The sequence below is a fragment of the Osmerus eperlanus genome, chromosome 7 (genome assembly GCF_963692335.1).
Source record: "Osmerus eperlanus chromosome 7, fOsmEpe2.1, whole genome shotgun sequence".
Lineage (NCBI taxonomy): Eukaryota > Metazoa > Chordata > Actinopteri > Osmeriformes > Osmeridae > Osmerus > Osmerus eperlanus.
In genome coordinates this window covers 16718629-16732358 of record NC_085024.1, presented here as the reverse complement: position 1 = coordinate 16732358, position 13730 = coordinate 16718629, and the positions used below count along the sequence as shown (strand labels likewise).

The following is a 13730-nucleotide window of genomic DNA, read 5'->3' as shown; positions in this document are numbered from 1 at the left end:
TGTTAACTGACCTATTCTCGACTATCAATGAAAGTAAACTGCTTCATTCTCCTTGCAGCTCATTTTCAATTGACCACATCAAAGCAATCAAAATGCGTCCCTTTCCCCTCCTGGAAGTTTTTGAGCTGTCAATCAAATACTATTATTCATCTTAAATCCACGTCTATAGATTCAGAACATTCAAAATCGGATGGAAGATATCACAGATGTATGTTCTTCACTATGGTTTGTTTATTTGTTTTTATCTTTATGTATGATAAAGATGACCCTCAATTGAGATTTGAAATCCCAGGTGAAGTTAACCATAATAGGCTACACAAACAGAGGACTACATCATATTTAGCAACAGCTTTACACGGTTTGTAATTCAATGGCAGGATTCAGGACAGTCTACATTAGAGCGAGTGAGGGAGCCAGATCATATTGAGAGCGATGTTTGACAGCACGGAACACTCGTTTAGTGGGTTGGTACATTGGCAGAGTTTTTCACTGGTTGATTTTCTGGGAAATCGGAAATGTATTATTCTCATATTCACACTTTAACACGGACTCTTCTCAACAAACCAAAAACACTGCGTCGAAGTCATGGCCGTGTTTTCGTTGCCTACTATCAAGCATACCACTTTCAGTGTTAGCTAGGCTAGCCTCGTCTGCCTTAATTTCTCACATACCGTGTCACCTGTTGACGCCGACAGATCACTGTTTTGTCATTTCGAGTCAAAGACAAATACTGGGGATAGGTTCGAAGCAGACGAGATACAGACCGGACAAATGTTTCAAGAGACTTACGCGATTGAACGGGACACGAAGTAACTACAGTCATTCTTATTTATTTTTTTAGCACCGAGTAATTCATAAAATTGTGGACCAACTCGACTTTTCATCTACCAACGTGTCCATATTCATAAGGTACGGTACGTTTTGCTATTTTTTTCGACGTGGTGTGATTTTTAACTACTTGAACGACCACTGTAACAAGTGACCTGTTAATTATTTGTTTGTGTTTAGTCACAAATAATGAAAGCGGGTGTCAGTGTCGTGACCTAGTAGATGTCAGGCTGTCATGAACTTGACAGGTTCAGTGGAAAGAGGCCAGTTTGAAATATAGAATGGCTAATTGAACTCATGTCTGTTTTTGACTGATTATTTCAACTGTAGGCCTAGATCTGACATAACATATTACGAACTAATAATACAAATATATATTAATAACCGAAATAGTATTAGATGTGTCTGTGTTCAAATGCATATCTCTCTTGCACTAAATATTATTTTACTGATTCCTGAAACACTGATTCCAGAACAGTAAGACTTACTAACAGTAAGTTTACATAACCCACATTTGTATAATAGTCAAATCTGTCCTTTACCCTCCACACAGATTGTAAACAAAAAAGGAGTGCGGGATAAGGACGGTTGAGAGAAAAAAGATTGCTCTGGGGGGAAGGGGGGTTGCTGTCTGAGTAAACATGAGCTGTGTTCCCATGCCCCTGTTTTGGTATTGACAAATCTGTCTGAGACCTTGTCTAATGTCTATCATTAGTGAGTGAGTCATTATTAATAATACTTCACATGTGAATAGTTTGCTCAAACCTCTGGAACTCCAATGAGGGTAGTTGCACCAGCCAGGATTTCTTACCTTTTTATGTGCTAGGCTACACTTAGCAACAGTCTAGACTGGCCACCTCTCACCTGCTCCTCTATCTCAGGGCCCTGTGGGGATGATGACAGAATCCACTCTTATATTAAGAGGGACAGAGGAGTTTTTTAGTTTTTCTTTGCATCAAACTACTACTAGCTATCTGTAGGTTGGCAAAAAGAAACTGGCTGCAAACTAATTTACAAAAAAAAAGAAGCCACTTCACTCACTGCATTGTTCCGTCTCTGGTAGTTGTCATGTGCTAGCTGCAGCAGCTCATCCAGCCCTGCTGGTTAGACAAGTATTGAAACATCCACTGCATTATAGGAGTACTAAAGAAAAATAGATGATTTTTAAGGAGGTTACTTTAAACCCTATTCGTAACACAGACTTGTGATTATTCAAGAGCAGGACCGGATATTCTAGTGCACCTGGATTATGATTTTACAGTGCTGTCTTGAAACAGCTCACAAAGAACTGATACATGCGTGATAATGTGTAGGAGTAATAGTAGTAATAATAATGTCTGTGTTGTTTGAAGCTGCTAAAGCCTATAGCTTGTCAATGGATGAGTTCAGAACTCAGTCTAGATTTTTCTTCTAGGCCCAGTGCTATGATTGATCACTGTATAAATACAACACCAGACACGTCATTGCTTGTACACTATTTCCTCCACCCTTCCCGCATGTCCTGCCAACTACGGTATGTCCCCAGGACACACCTAACCAAAACCCATGATCACCACATCTCCCCTTCTAGAAATAGAGGGCCACTTTCAAAATGTAATTGTAGAAAAGAACATGTCATGAGTCAGATATACAAGCAAAGTTGTTTTATTTAAGTGTTCAGTGTCTTTTAGCTGATGAGAGCTCTGGTGAGAGTCACCAGTACATCAATGGAGTCAGTCTTTACCAATCACTCAAGGGACAAAGTCTTCTAACAATTCAGGCTGGCCTACACACCTTTGTGGTATAACCTGTATCTCTTGTGTGTTGTCACCTCACCACTTGTTGGTCTCACCCTCCCTTGCCGTCACTGAAAGAATATTGGTGACCGCACCGTCTAAGCCTTCTGGCTCAGGGAGTTTACTGAGGTATGCCTTGGTCTTTTTGACATCCTCCTTGACTCTCCATAATGTAGGAATGGAGTAAGGTGTGTTGCCACTCGTGAACTCTGGGAGGAAAATGGAGGCTGCTTGTAACGCGACAAAACGTTCTGCTTTCAAATTTTGTTTAAATTAGTCAAATCAACACATTCTAATTTTGCCACTGGTCTTCGGCACAACTACTATGCTTGCACACCGCTCAGTAGCTTTTTCTATTGGATATATGACTCCCATGTCTTCTATCCAGTTCATTTCCTCCTTTATTTTGTCCATCATTGGAATAGGGACTTTCCACGGGGTTGTCAAGCCATCAAGAACAGCACCATCTTTCAACTGAATCCTATAACCCCTTTCCAGTTGACCAAAACCCAGAGAAGACCTTTGGAAACTGTTGCTGGTACCCTTCCCTAAGCAGAAAAAGTGTCAATGAGGTAGGATATCTTTTTAGCAGGTATGCAAGTTCTGCTTTGTGTCAGCTCTGCATAAGGGTTATATAACATACATACACACACACACTTCAACTTCCTTTGTGCATTACTTCTTATCTCTCCTACTGTTCCTAATACTGCTGGTAGAGTGGGGCCCTAGAGCCTCTAGTGGATGACACGCCCCTGTTCTAATTAAAACACATTTCTAAATTGTATCTATTTTATTTTTAGGATCCTAAATGTCTCTTTTAATCTCTCTCCATGTTGACAATGTATCTGAATTCTGTGTCTGACTAGTCTAGTGGTTAAAACACGTGTTGACATCTCGGTGATGTGTTTTTAGTAAATTTTATTTTTGTTCAACCGTTACCGTTATGTTGTAGGCTATACTTAACAAAGTAGAACTTATTTTAAATGTCAGAGTTCCGATAAATGTGAGTGTGTTATGCTGTACTAATTAGTGGTTGCATTAGATAAGTCATTTAGAATAATGCATGTTTACAGAATCTTTATTGTTAGATGCAAAAGTACGTTTTGTTCATAAATGCGCCTCTTTTGGATGTCCCTCCTTAACTCTGGGAAGTTGTATTCAGCACCATCTCTGACTTATCTGTGGAAATATGACACTAGCTTTTGACCTTTTAAAACCTCTTACCCTGCTCCGCCTTCTGCCCCTTACTCCCAATGTCTCTCTTACTGTAATCAGTGTGCTGGTCTGTGTTTGGACCCCCTCACTCATGTCTGAGTTTCATATTTATCTCCATAGCACTTCACCTCTAGGTCCTATGCCCTAATAAGGAGCGAGGGAGAGTGGGAAAAATTGAGGGGGTGGGAATGTGTGTGTTTGAGTACATACTCTTTTTACCTAACACAATGGCAATGCCAGCGCCTGTGCACAAAAAGAAAAAACAAAAACAGTATTTGTGTGAGGTAAACAGGGGACACAACTGTGAAAGGGATGAAAGGCTGGGCTTCTCTTTTGTGTTTTCACAATCACTCGCATTTAGTTGCACACCATCTTACACTGTACATTGCAAAAGTTGTGTACCAATTCAATGCACTTCAAAAGCATAGGAGTGAACACTTTGTTTACTATGTATGCCTCAGTCGTTCCTAACTGGAAATCCCTGAGCCAACAAACCCTGAAACACAAGCCCAACCAAATTCTCCACAGCCTGCATTCTCTCCTTTCTTTCACTGTTACTTTCACTTCTTTACTTTAGATGTTCTACAATACATCTTTTTATTGTAGTGTAGTTTGTAAGGTGGTTATGTAATATGACTCACTGTTCCATTGTGGTCTTTGAACTGTCATCTGATCTCCTATATGCCCTCTACATTGCACCCTATTAGATTACCACAATAACCAGCATGTCCCTACAGTTAGGACCCCTTAAACAGCACATAAACCCTTCCCTCTTCTTAGAAATGCCCAGACACAATGTTGACAGCCCCAGGAGCCAATGGGAACCGGCTCTGCGACTGCCATGGGTCGCCAGATTGACTGGAGGGCAGAGTCCTGCCTCATCAGGGGCAGAATCGGACACAGAGAGCAGCAGTACCGAGAGTGAGGTAAGGGGAGGGTTTCTCACTTTGACACGCATGTTATCAGGTTGAGCTGTTTATGATGCTAATGTGTATATTACACTGCACTGCTTTTTTATCTCAAGACTGTTCTTTGGCAGTAACTACTGTAATGTTATTGTAACGGCACATTTCTGGTCCTTGATAATCTGCTGCATCTATTAAATTTGTAATATTTATCCAATGCGGCATAAAAAGTGTCTGCTATTATAATGTCATAATAAGTGTCCGCTCAATCCATGACTATACATTTATTAAGCTAGAGCTTTTATTGAAATTCACTTTTAAATCATATTTATTTAACACTTGTATGCTGTGGACAGTAAATTCACCAGGAGCATCTTACTCCAACTATGTTGCCCCACTTTTTTCTTTATCTAGAGATGTTTGTTTTATAACTTCTAAGATAATCACCTCACCTACTTTTTCACTACAGCCCCACACTCAAAATTCAGAGATGGGATGTTTGAAGATGGTGTTGCCCTCCATGCTCCAAACGCGTATTGCAGAGATCGACCAGCAGAGGGAGGAGCTTAAGATAGAGGTCAGATGTTGGTTATTTCAGCAATTTATGAATGGAAAGAGAAGCCTTTCAACAACCTGAGTGTATTACTTACACTAGATACTTCTAAGGGGTAATAAAGACCCCTTAACTTTGTACGAGTCACTTTTCTGTAAGTGTTTGACACCTATCTATCGCTCTGTCCTGTCCGGGCAGCTGCAGCTGGAGATTGCTCTGCTTCAGGGAGAGCTGCAGACTGAACAGGACCAGCTACACAGACATGAAGAGCAGCTGAAAGCGCTGCAGGGGGAAGCCAGACTCAGGGAGTCCACACACAGACAGCAGGTCAGCGTCATCTAGATATTTTCTGTGTTTCTGTGGAGTGTAATGGAGACACATTGGATCGATGGTAGATAGTGCTGTTGACACATTAGGGCCGCAAACAGGGCTCCTGGATTCCAGCAAACGCTCCGGGGTACAAGCTAAGGCACTGATGTATTTGTTGAACGCTGGGCATTCACTTACCAAGTAGGAAACAGCATTGAATCATATTAATTGAGAATCATCTGAATGCCACAGTGTAACTACCCTATGTTTTGATCATGTACCTCCCTTTGTGGCTTCAGTTTACACTTTTCCAAATGGGGAAAATGCACAAAATAGAGATTATCTCAAGCTTTGACGTGATGCTTTTAAGTCAGCAGCATGGAACAGAATCCCTAAGGAGGTTTCCAGTACTTTGTTGATTCCAAGCCACAAACAATTCAAGCTGTTTTGGAGGCAACATGGGTTCTTACCAAGTACTAGATAGTGGTCACTTTATCAGGTTCACCTAAGTAAACAAATACATCAATGTCCTGAAAAGGTTCTCAGCCTCATTCAACTTTTTTGTTCATAAAGGAACAAGCTTTACTGGAGAAGGAGAGGGCACGGATAGAGGAGATGAGTAGGAGATGTGAGGAGAAGGAGAAGCTAATCCTTGGTCATCCAGAAAGCCAGAGAGAACAGCTACTGCTGGAACTGCAACAGGTGACTACATTACCTTAAAGAAAGGCACTTACCCTACACATTTGATAGTTTGTTCTAAAGTGTTGCCTGTTGCTACAGCATAACCTACAGGACTGGTCTTTTTGTTTAACCACACTTTCTGAGATGGGAAGTCAACTGACCTAATAGAACTAACATGTCTTTATGTCCTAAAACCAAACCGCTTTTCCAAGGGTGAAAGAGTATTAGTCAGTGTGCTATTATTTGTTTTATGTTGTCTCTTAGAAGCACAGTGTTTATGTACGGGGATAGGAGGTGTATATGCAATACCTGTTCAACCTGATGTGTCACTGAAGTACTGCCAGAGGACCGAGGACACAGCCTGCTCATTGTCTTGAACATTCACATTGCGGTGAATGTGCCATTCATATTTAAGTCTATAACTGTAGTCATAGTAAGATGGTCTGCTGTCTGTTCTTGGCAAGAGGTCTTCCTGTGTGTTTGTAATTTTTTTGCTGATCCTCAGCAAAGGATCACCCCCTTTTCTCCCCTTTGTTTCTTTTATTATGTGGATCTATGTTAACTGTTAAATTATTACCTTGTTTGAGCCCCCTACATCAACTTTCTGTGCAGGAAAAAGATATTATGGATGCTGCAGCAAGGGCATTTGAGGACTGGGAGTTTCGTGTCCTTGAACAAGAGAGTGGGGTAGAGGAGGTGGATGGAGGAATGAAGAAAGAGAGAGATAGTGGAGGAGAAATGCAAAGAGAGATATTATACCAACAGCATGCTGTCAACAATGCACAGGTGAGATGCGAGAATTCAGAAGTACTTTTAATTACACACAGCCACTACAACGCTTGTTTTGTTGCTTTGAGGTTACAGTCATTTTCTGTCATGTGATTTAAGTCTGTGTTTACATTGACCAATAGAACCAGATTAACCAATATTCAGGCTTTCCATGAGTATACCACATTTTAACTTTAGCACCATGTGTACACCCACATCCAGAGTCTCTCAGTCTCTCTCGTTCTTACAAATATATACTCTCTCACTCCCCCACTACCGACACATATTTTTCTCTCATCACCCCCCCCCCCCAATTTTCACAGCAGTCAGATCTCCCATCCTCCCACACAGCTCTCCTTTTGATCTCTGAAATTAGGGTGAACTCCCTCGCTCTGCCTCCTCTGTCACATGACTGAATTATCACAAGATTGAGTTAGAAGTGTTTGAACAAAAGTGAGTTGAGATTACGACAGGAAGAGTGTTGAAATCGTTTCTCATTCTCCACAGTCTTTCTTTCTCTGACTGTTTACTTCCTGTCTGCTGAGGTGACATCACAAACATGTAGTGACCTGTCACTTCTTAACCTTTTTCTCTTCTCCTCCCTCTGTCTTCCATATAATGGGTCTTTGTGAAATCCTGAATAAACTTGAGAAACCGTCTACTTGCAGCACTACATTCTGTAGCACATTTGTTTTCTGTGGTTGAAATAGCACAAGTATATTTCTGCTGAGTGATAATTCAGTGTAGTGTTGTTTTATCTTCAGGAGCGGGTTCAGCAGCTACAAATACAGCTGACAGAGATGGAGGAAGAAAAGGATCGAGAAATGACTGACTTAAAAAATGAAAGACGAAAACTGCTCCACAAGACTCAAAGGGTAAGAGAACCAAGAAATATCTGTATCCACATATTATTTCCTATGATTATTTATGTGGAATCATTCAGTTTTTCATTATATCCCCGAATGTATTATTTGTTCATTTGCGTTCATAAAATACAAATGTACTTCTACTTATAAAAACAAGATTTATATGTACAAATGCTTGTCATGAACAAATGCTTGTTTTCACATTAAATGGTCAATGATGTGCTTTGCTGTTGAACCAGTGTCATGCCCCTTATTATGGACATGAAAATGAATGTGCTATAGTGACGGAGAGCGAGAGAGAACACTTAAGTGAGAAAGAGGGAGGCAAAGCATGAGAAGTAGACCAGTAGAGGGGAGGGTGACTATGAGGGCAAAAGGGGACGAAAAAACGTAAGATGAGCTGGAGTGACTTAACGTACGCCACATCAACGGTAAGATTAAACATTGACCCAAAAATATCTAAACCTAACGTTCTGTTCACAATATAGTCGTTTCTTAATGAAAGTCAAGTATATCAGCTGTGCTGATTTAGAATAGCAAAGTAAGGAAAAGGAGATAGGGAGGGAGGGTTGAAGGGAGTCAAGTTTAGAGTCTTTGTGGCACAGTTTAAATGCCTGTATGTGTGTGCGCGTGTGACTGCAAATGAGAATTTATATGGCATGCTTGAATAATGCTTTTAAATACTGTTGAAATTCATGAAAGAGGAACATTTTCTTGATTATCTCATGCTTTCAGTGGTTGTCAACAGACCGGTTAATAAGGAATGCATGCTTTGGCTCACGTGTTTGTAAGGAAGGGAGGGGGTGGGGGGGAGGGACGAAGTTAGAGATACGTGAGAAAGAGAAGGGTAATGTTTAACTTCAGGTGATTCGTACTGCAAGAGTGGGAATGAGTTTTGCTACTCACAGATACATGTGTCATAAAGATAGGTCTACTTCTATTGGTCAAGGGATATTGCTGACACTGCAGTGGTAATGAATGGCACAAAGTTACATGGCCCCCACGTCTTGTGGCTTACAGTCATCGTTGTTTCAGGTTAACTTTGGTATTGGCCTTGTGCCTTTTTAAAGCAGTTTTTCTGCCTTGCATTATAGTAAAAAAATCAAATAAAAAATGTTCAAAAAGGAAAAAAGCAGCCCACTGATCCATTGCGTGATATCACTCTCACACCTAACCTTTAGCAAATCATCTCAGGTACAGCATAACCATAAATAGATATAGTGTTGACAAACAGGTTGCCAAAGGTTTGTGATAGACAGCGATTCTGTTAACTTGTTTTCCTGACAGTAATTACAGCACTAGAGTAACTGATTGTCATCCTAGCTGCAGGAACCATACAAGGAATCTGGAAGTTTACCCAGGAAATGGAGCACACATCGCAACAACAAACTCAATGACAGGCCACTTTCAGTGCAAGGTGAGCTGTATTTGGACTACAACAGTTAATACCCTTCTGTGTACTTTAGATCATCCCAGACCATTATTGTTTCTCTTTGCTTCTCTTATATGTGTCTGTTTATTCAGTTCCACCCCAGGCCTCTAGTTCAGTAGACTGAGGTGTGTCAATACCTTCAGCACTAGCATTGCAATGGTACAGTGGGAGCAGGATTGACCTGTATGAACTAGATGAGTCAGTGAACCCACCAAGCCTTTTAAAGTGCCACACCAGTGATTTTGACGTTTTTCATCGTTATCCAATAGGGCTACAAATGTTATTGTGCAATGATATAAGTCAAGCACACACATGCAGGCTAGTCTGTATGTTTTCTCATGACAATGGATTACTGTATGCTAGGAAAAATAAACTGAAAAATAACCAATTATTTTATTTTGCAAATACATTCAAATTATAATGTTTTAAGGCCAGGCACACATTGTTAAACCTATAAATAAAAAAATGTTCCCGCTGTGCTGATAAACTGTCATTATGAACGTTTGGGCAGCAGCTACATAGTGTGAACAATAGCTTCCACTCAGTCTCTGACTCTGTCAGCACAACTGTATGTTTGCTGTCCCAGCAGCTACTCAAACTAAGACCCTGAATTCATTCATAACAAACAAGAATTTGTCCACAGACTGACTCTGTGGCAAACAAAATCTGTTGAAACAGTCACTTGTTTCAGTAAACGATTTTAAAAAGCTTATATTATTGAAAATACATTTCTGGTCATTGTGGAGTATATACTGTACTGAAATACTGATAAAGAAGGTACATTTACATTACTCATGATTACAGTTTTGGTAAAGAGTAGGCAAATGTTTTGCTTTTTCTCTAGTACCACAGTTTCTGACTCCTCCTATCTCGTCTGTTTCTCTCTCTCTTAGAACTATTTGGATAAACACAAACAATACATGTAGCGATACCATATATACATATACCATCATACCTTACCGTCACCATGACATGTCTTTGTATTGTTTTACATTGTATTGTTTTGTACATTTGTACATGTTTTGGTTTCTCCCATCTGCAATTTATTCATTACCCTCTCTTGTTCTCCTGTCCTCCACCTCTCTTATGTAATACATTTATTTCTAATTATACATGTCTCTCTTTCTCTCTCTTTCTTAATGTCTCTCTCTCTCTGACATTTTCTCTCTCTCCCTCTCTCTCTCACACACACAAACACATACTCAAACAGGATTTGTGAGAATGGTACCAGATAGCCAGGAGGCCCTCACTCCCACCCTCCCCTCCCACAGACACAGCAACAGGCACAGCATTGGGCCGAGCAACTTGCACAGCAACAGACATAGATCAGGGCCCAGCAATGTCAGTGGTCTCCTTACCCCCTCTAACAGTGCCAGTAGCTCCCGTGCTGCCAGGTCAGTCTTGGAAGTCTGTGTACTGTTTATCATTGCAAACAAGACCAATTTGATGAGACAAATGATGGAATGTATTTTTTATGGCTGCTGTGGATTTATAACTGATTGATATGAAGTAGCATGACAAACATGGAAAGAGTTGCATGTGTTTACGCAGGTGTTTCTGCCCCCCTGTGTGTTTTAAGGAGGATGATGATGAAGGTGTCCGGTGATGACGGTATGTCTTTCCCCCTCAGCCCGTGTCGGGATGTTCTGGACCTTGCAGAGATTGAGAAAAGGCTGAAGGAGGCCAAGGTAGAGAGAGAGAGGCTGCTCAAAGAGAGGGTGGGTAACCATAACAACTATCCACATACTGATACTGGGCAGGAAAACGTGTGCTTCACTATATATGCCTAATTTGTAGACAAAATATGTTATACACTAGTATATCACACGCCACCTACGACATCAAACATCCACACTAGGGGTCGCCAACACAGTGTTAATGAAGCAAACCTTGTGCGTGTTCATATCTTTGTCCAGGAGGAGAGGCAGAAGTTGCTAAATGAGAAGAAGAGGGAACAGAGGGAGGTGGACTCACCAGCTAGAACAGAGCCAGCAGAACGCCAGACTAAGCCTGAGGAGCAGCTGATATCCAGCCCTGTAGCTAACTCCCTGGAGGTAAGCCTCACCTGCAGTCTAGTCCAACTCCAAAGTAGCCATTTGGTAATAATGGTACTCTACTATAGATACTAGAGTAGAGGACTATTGAACATGATAGTTATTATTATTAACAGCAGATAAGTCTCTAGTCAAATGAGGTTCAACAAAGAAGTTCACAAGGAATATGTTCACAAGTGTAGGAATAGTTCCTTTTTGAGATTGATCTTCTTTCTACATAAAAAAAACCTTCTCTCTCCAGCCTCCCCAGAAGAGCCTCCCTCTTTTCCTCTCGCCAAACTTTGACCTCAGAGCCCACGTGGAGTCTCTGGGTCATGGTGTGACAGGGTGTTCGAGTCTTCGGATGACCCCTCGGCTCTGCGCAGGCTTCCTGACCAAAAGAGGTGGACGTGTGAAGACATGGAAGAGGAGGTGGTTCCTTTTTGACATGGACCACAGGCGACTAGCCTACTACACAGGTGATGCTGGCTTCAATTTCTTTTTTCGTATGCTTTGGTACGTAAAGTGCATATTCAATGGGGTGTTTGCATGGATATTTCGATTTGTATATGGTTCTTCAGGCTATTCAAAATTACACTTTTGATACTGACTTAGATTTCGGTTTTCTTGCAGACTGTGATGAAAGGAAACTAAAAGGAGTGATCTATTTCCAGGCCATAGAGGAGGTGTACTACGACCATTTACGGACAGCCACAACAGTGAGCACTTATACAGTCTATTCAGAATAATATATATGGCTTACAGTGAATTCAATAATTGCCACTGTGCCCATTTCAATATGTAAACTTTTAAGCAATTGACAGTACCTCTATGCCGTTTTCACTGCAATGTCTCTATTGGTGAAGTGGGAAGACTCTCTCCCTTCATCCACGTTCATTATCCCTTTTTTCCCTCCATCACTCCCTTCTTCCAGTCACCAAGGCCCAGTGAGACGTTCTGTGTGAAGACCTATGAGCGACTCTTCTTCATGGTAGCTCCCAACTCGGAAGCCATGAGGATCTGGATAGACGTAATAGTCACAGCGACAGATGAACACAGCCGCTACTGACGCTAATCAACCCGCACTCCATTGTATCACTGAGAGTTTTTATTTACCTGACCTTACGTGTGGACCCTTCGACCTTCTATTTAATAACCTCCCCCCAACATGCAGCCATTTTGTACTGAATGTGATACATAATATTGAAGACATTAAGATGTATGAGTACTAGAAACCAACCTTGCTGAGATGTTGAAAACTAAACTACAATCTTGGTTGGAGTTGGCCATATGAAGTGACATATGAAAACATTTTGTTCATGCATTCACACAATTTTATATGTTATTAAATAAATGAAATAAATTCACCAAACGTGTATAATTATTTACAGTAAGATTATTTACTAACTACTAGCTATGCTTACAGGAATAACCACATTACTCTTATAGCCCATACAGCAATGCCTGCAAAATGATCCAAATTAACATTTATATTTTGTTAAATGTAACAGGGATATATATTTATGTTCCTTTTGATTAATAAAATAGTTTAACTGGCTATTTATAGTGTAGTGGAGTACAGTGTCGAGAGAGAACAGTTCACCGTGCAATTGCTTGTATCTATTATATTGTTTATTTGTTGTGCTTGGTTTTATTTTACATAAAGGCTTAATAGAAATGTAATAGAAACTAGAGAGGATACAATTTCTGGAGAAATTGTAGGGTGTGCTTGCTTGGGTCGGTTGCACAGGGGTCCGTTTTTTAATGACATTTTTACAACTGATATTTCTGTATATTTTATATAAAAATGCATACTTATTATTTATAAAGATTACATAGATTTAAAAGCATTTTTTTTGAGCTGCTCGTTTACAACTGAAAATACGAGTGAAGTGTAGAATTAAATATGATGTCTTCTCATTTCCCCTGCAAGAGGGAGCCTCATAGCTGAATCAAAACGAATAAATTTGGCAGACCGGTGTAAAAATGGACCTAATCTCTATGACTTAAACGTCCTTTTAAGTTTTCCCTTCTCATGATATTTTCAGGCATTTAGCCTACTCATATTGCATTCATTAATAAAGAACCCCCTTTGAAGATTATTCTACGACGTTACCCGGCAGTAGAAGATGGAATCGTGATTCAAACAGTACCATCTGCTAACTGAAAATATGCCCCCAAAAACGTAAATAAGCTTGACATTTATTTAGTGGAAAATCGCTCATTCATAAAAAGCTCACTGGTAGCGATCAGTCAGTAACAACGCAAAATGCGATATAGCCCTGTGTGGAGAAGCTGCCCCGGTAAATTCTACTACTACGGTACAGTACTAGACTACAGTGACTACAGTACTGGTACTGCTGTG

The 13730-nt window shown here is 40.5% G+C and overlaps 1 protein-coding gene across 3 annotated transcripts; it reads left to right on the top strand.

Moving 5' to 3' along the window:
• The first annotated feature begins 392 nt into the window (after positions 1-392).
• Positions 393-12730, top strand: phldb3 (pleckstrin homology-like domain, family B, member 3). Of its 3 annotated transcripts, XM_062465255.1 has the most exons (16): positions 393-464; positions 842-909; positions 3029-3175; positions 4599-4744; positions 5193-5300; positions 5475-5603; positions 6159-6287; positions 6879-7052; positions 7799-7909; positions 9224-9317; positions 10543-10726; positions 10912-11050; positions 11249-11386; positions 11628-11844; positions 11999-12084; positions 12300-12730. In XM_062465255.1, exons 4-16 carry the CDS (start codon positions 4601-4603, stop codon positions 12432-12434), a joined length of 1788 nt encoding a protein of 595 aa, XP_062321239.1. In that variant the 5' UTR covers positions 393-464; positions 842-909; positions 3029-3175; positions 4599-4600; the 3' UTR covers positions 12435-12730. The 3 variants fall into 3 exon arrangements, with proteins under 3 accessions (XP_062321239.1, XP_062321240.1, XP_062321238.1); XM_062465256.1 differs by lacking the exon at positions 393-464 and having other exon boundaries at positions 471-909; positions 10963-11050; XM_062465254.1 differs by lacking the exon at positions 393-464 and having other exon boundaries at positions 471-909.
• The last annotated feature ends 1000 nt before the right edge of the window (positions 12731-13730 follow it).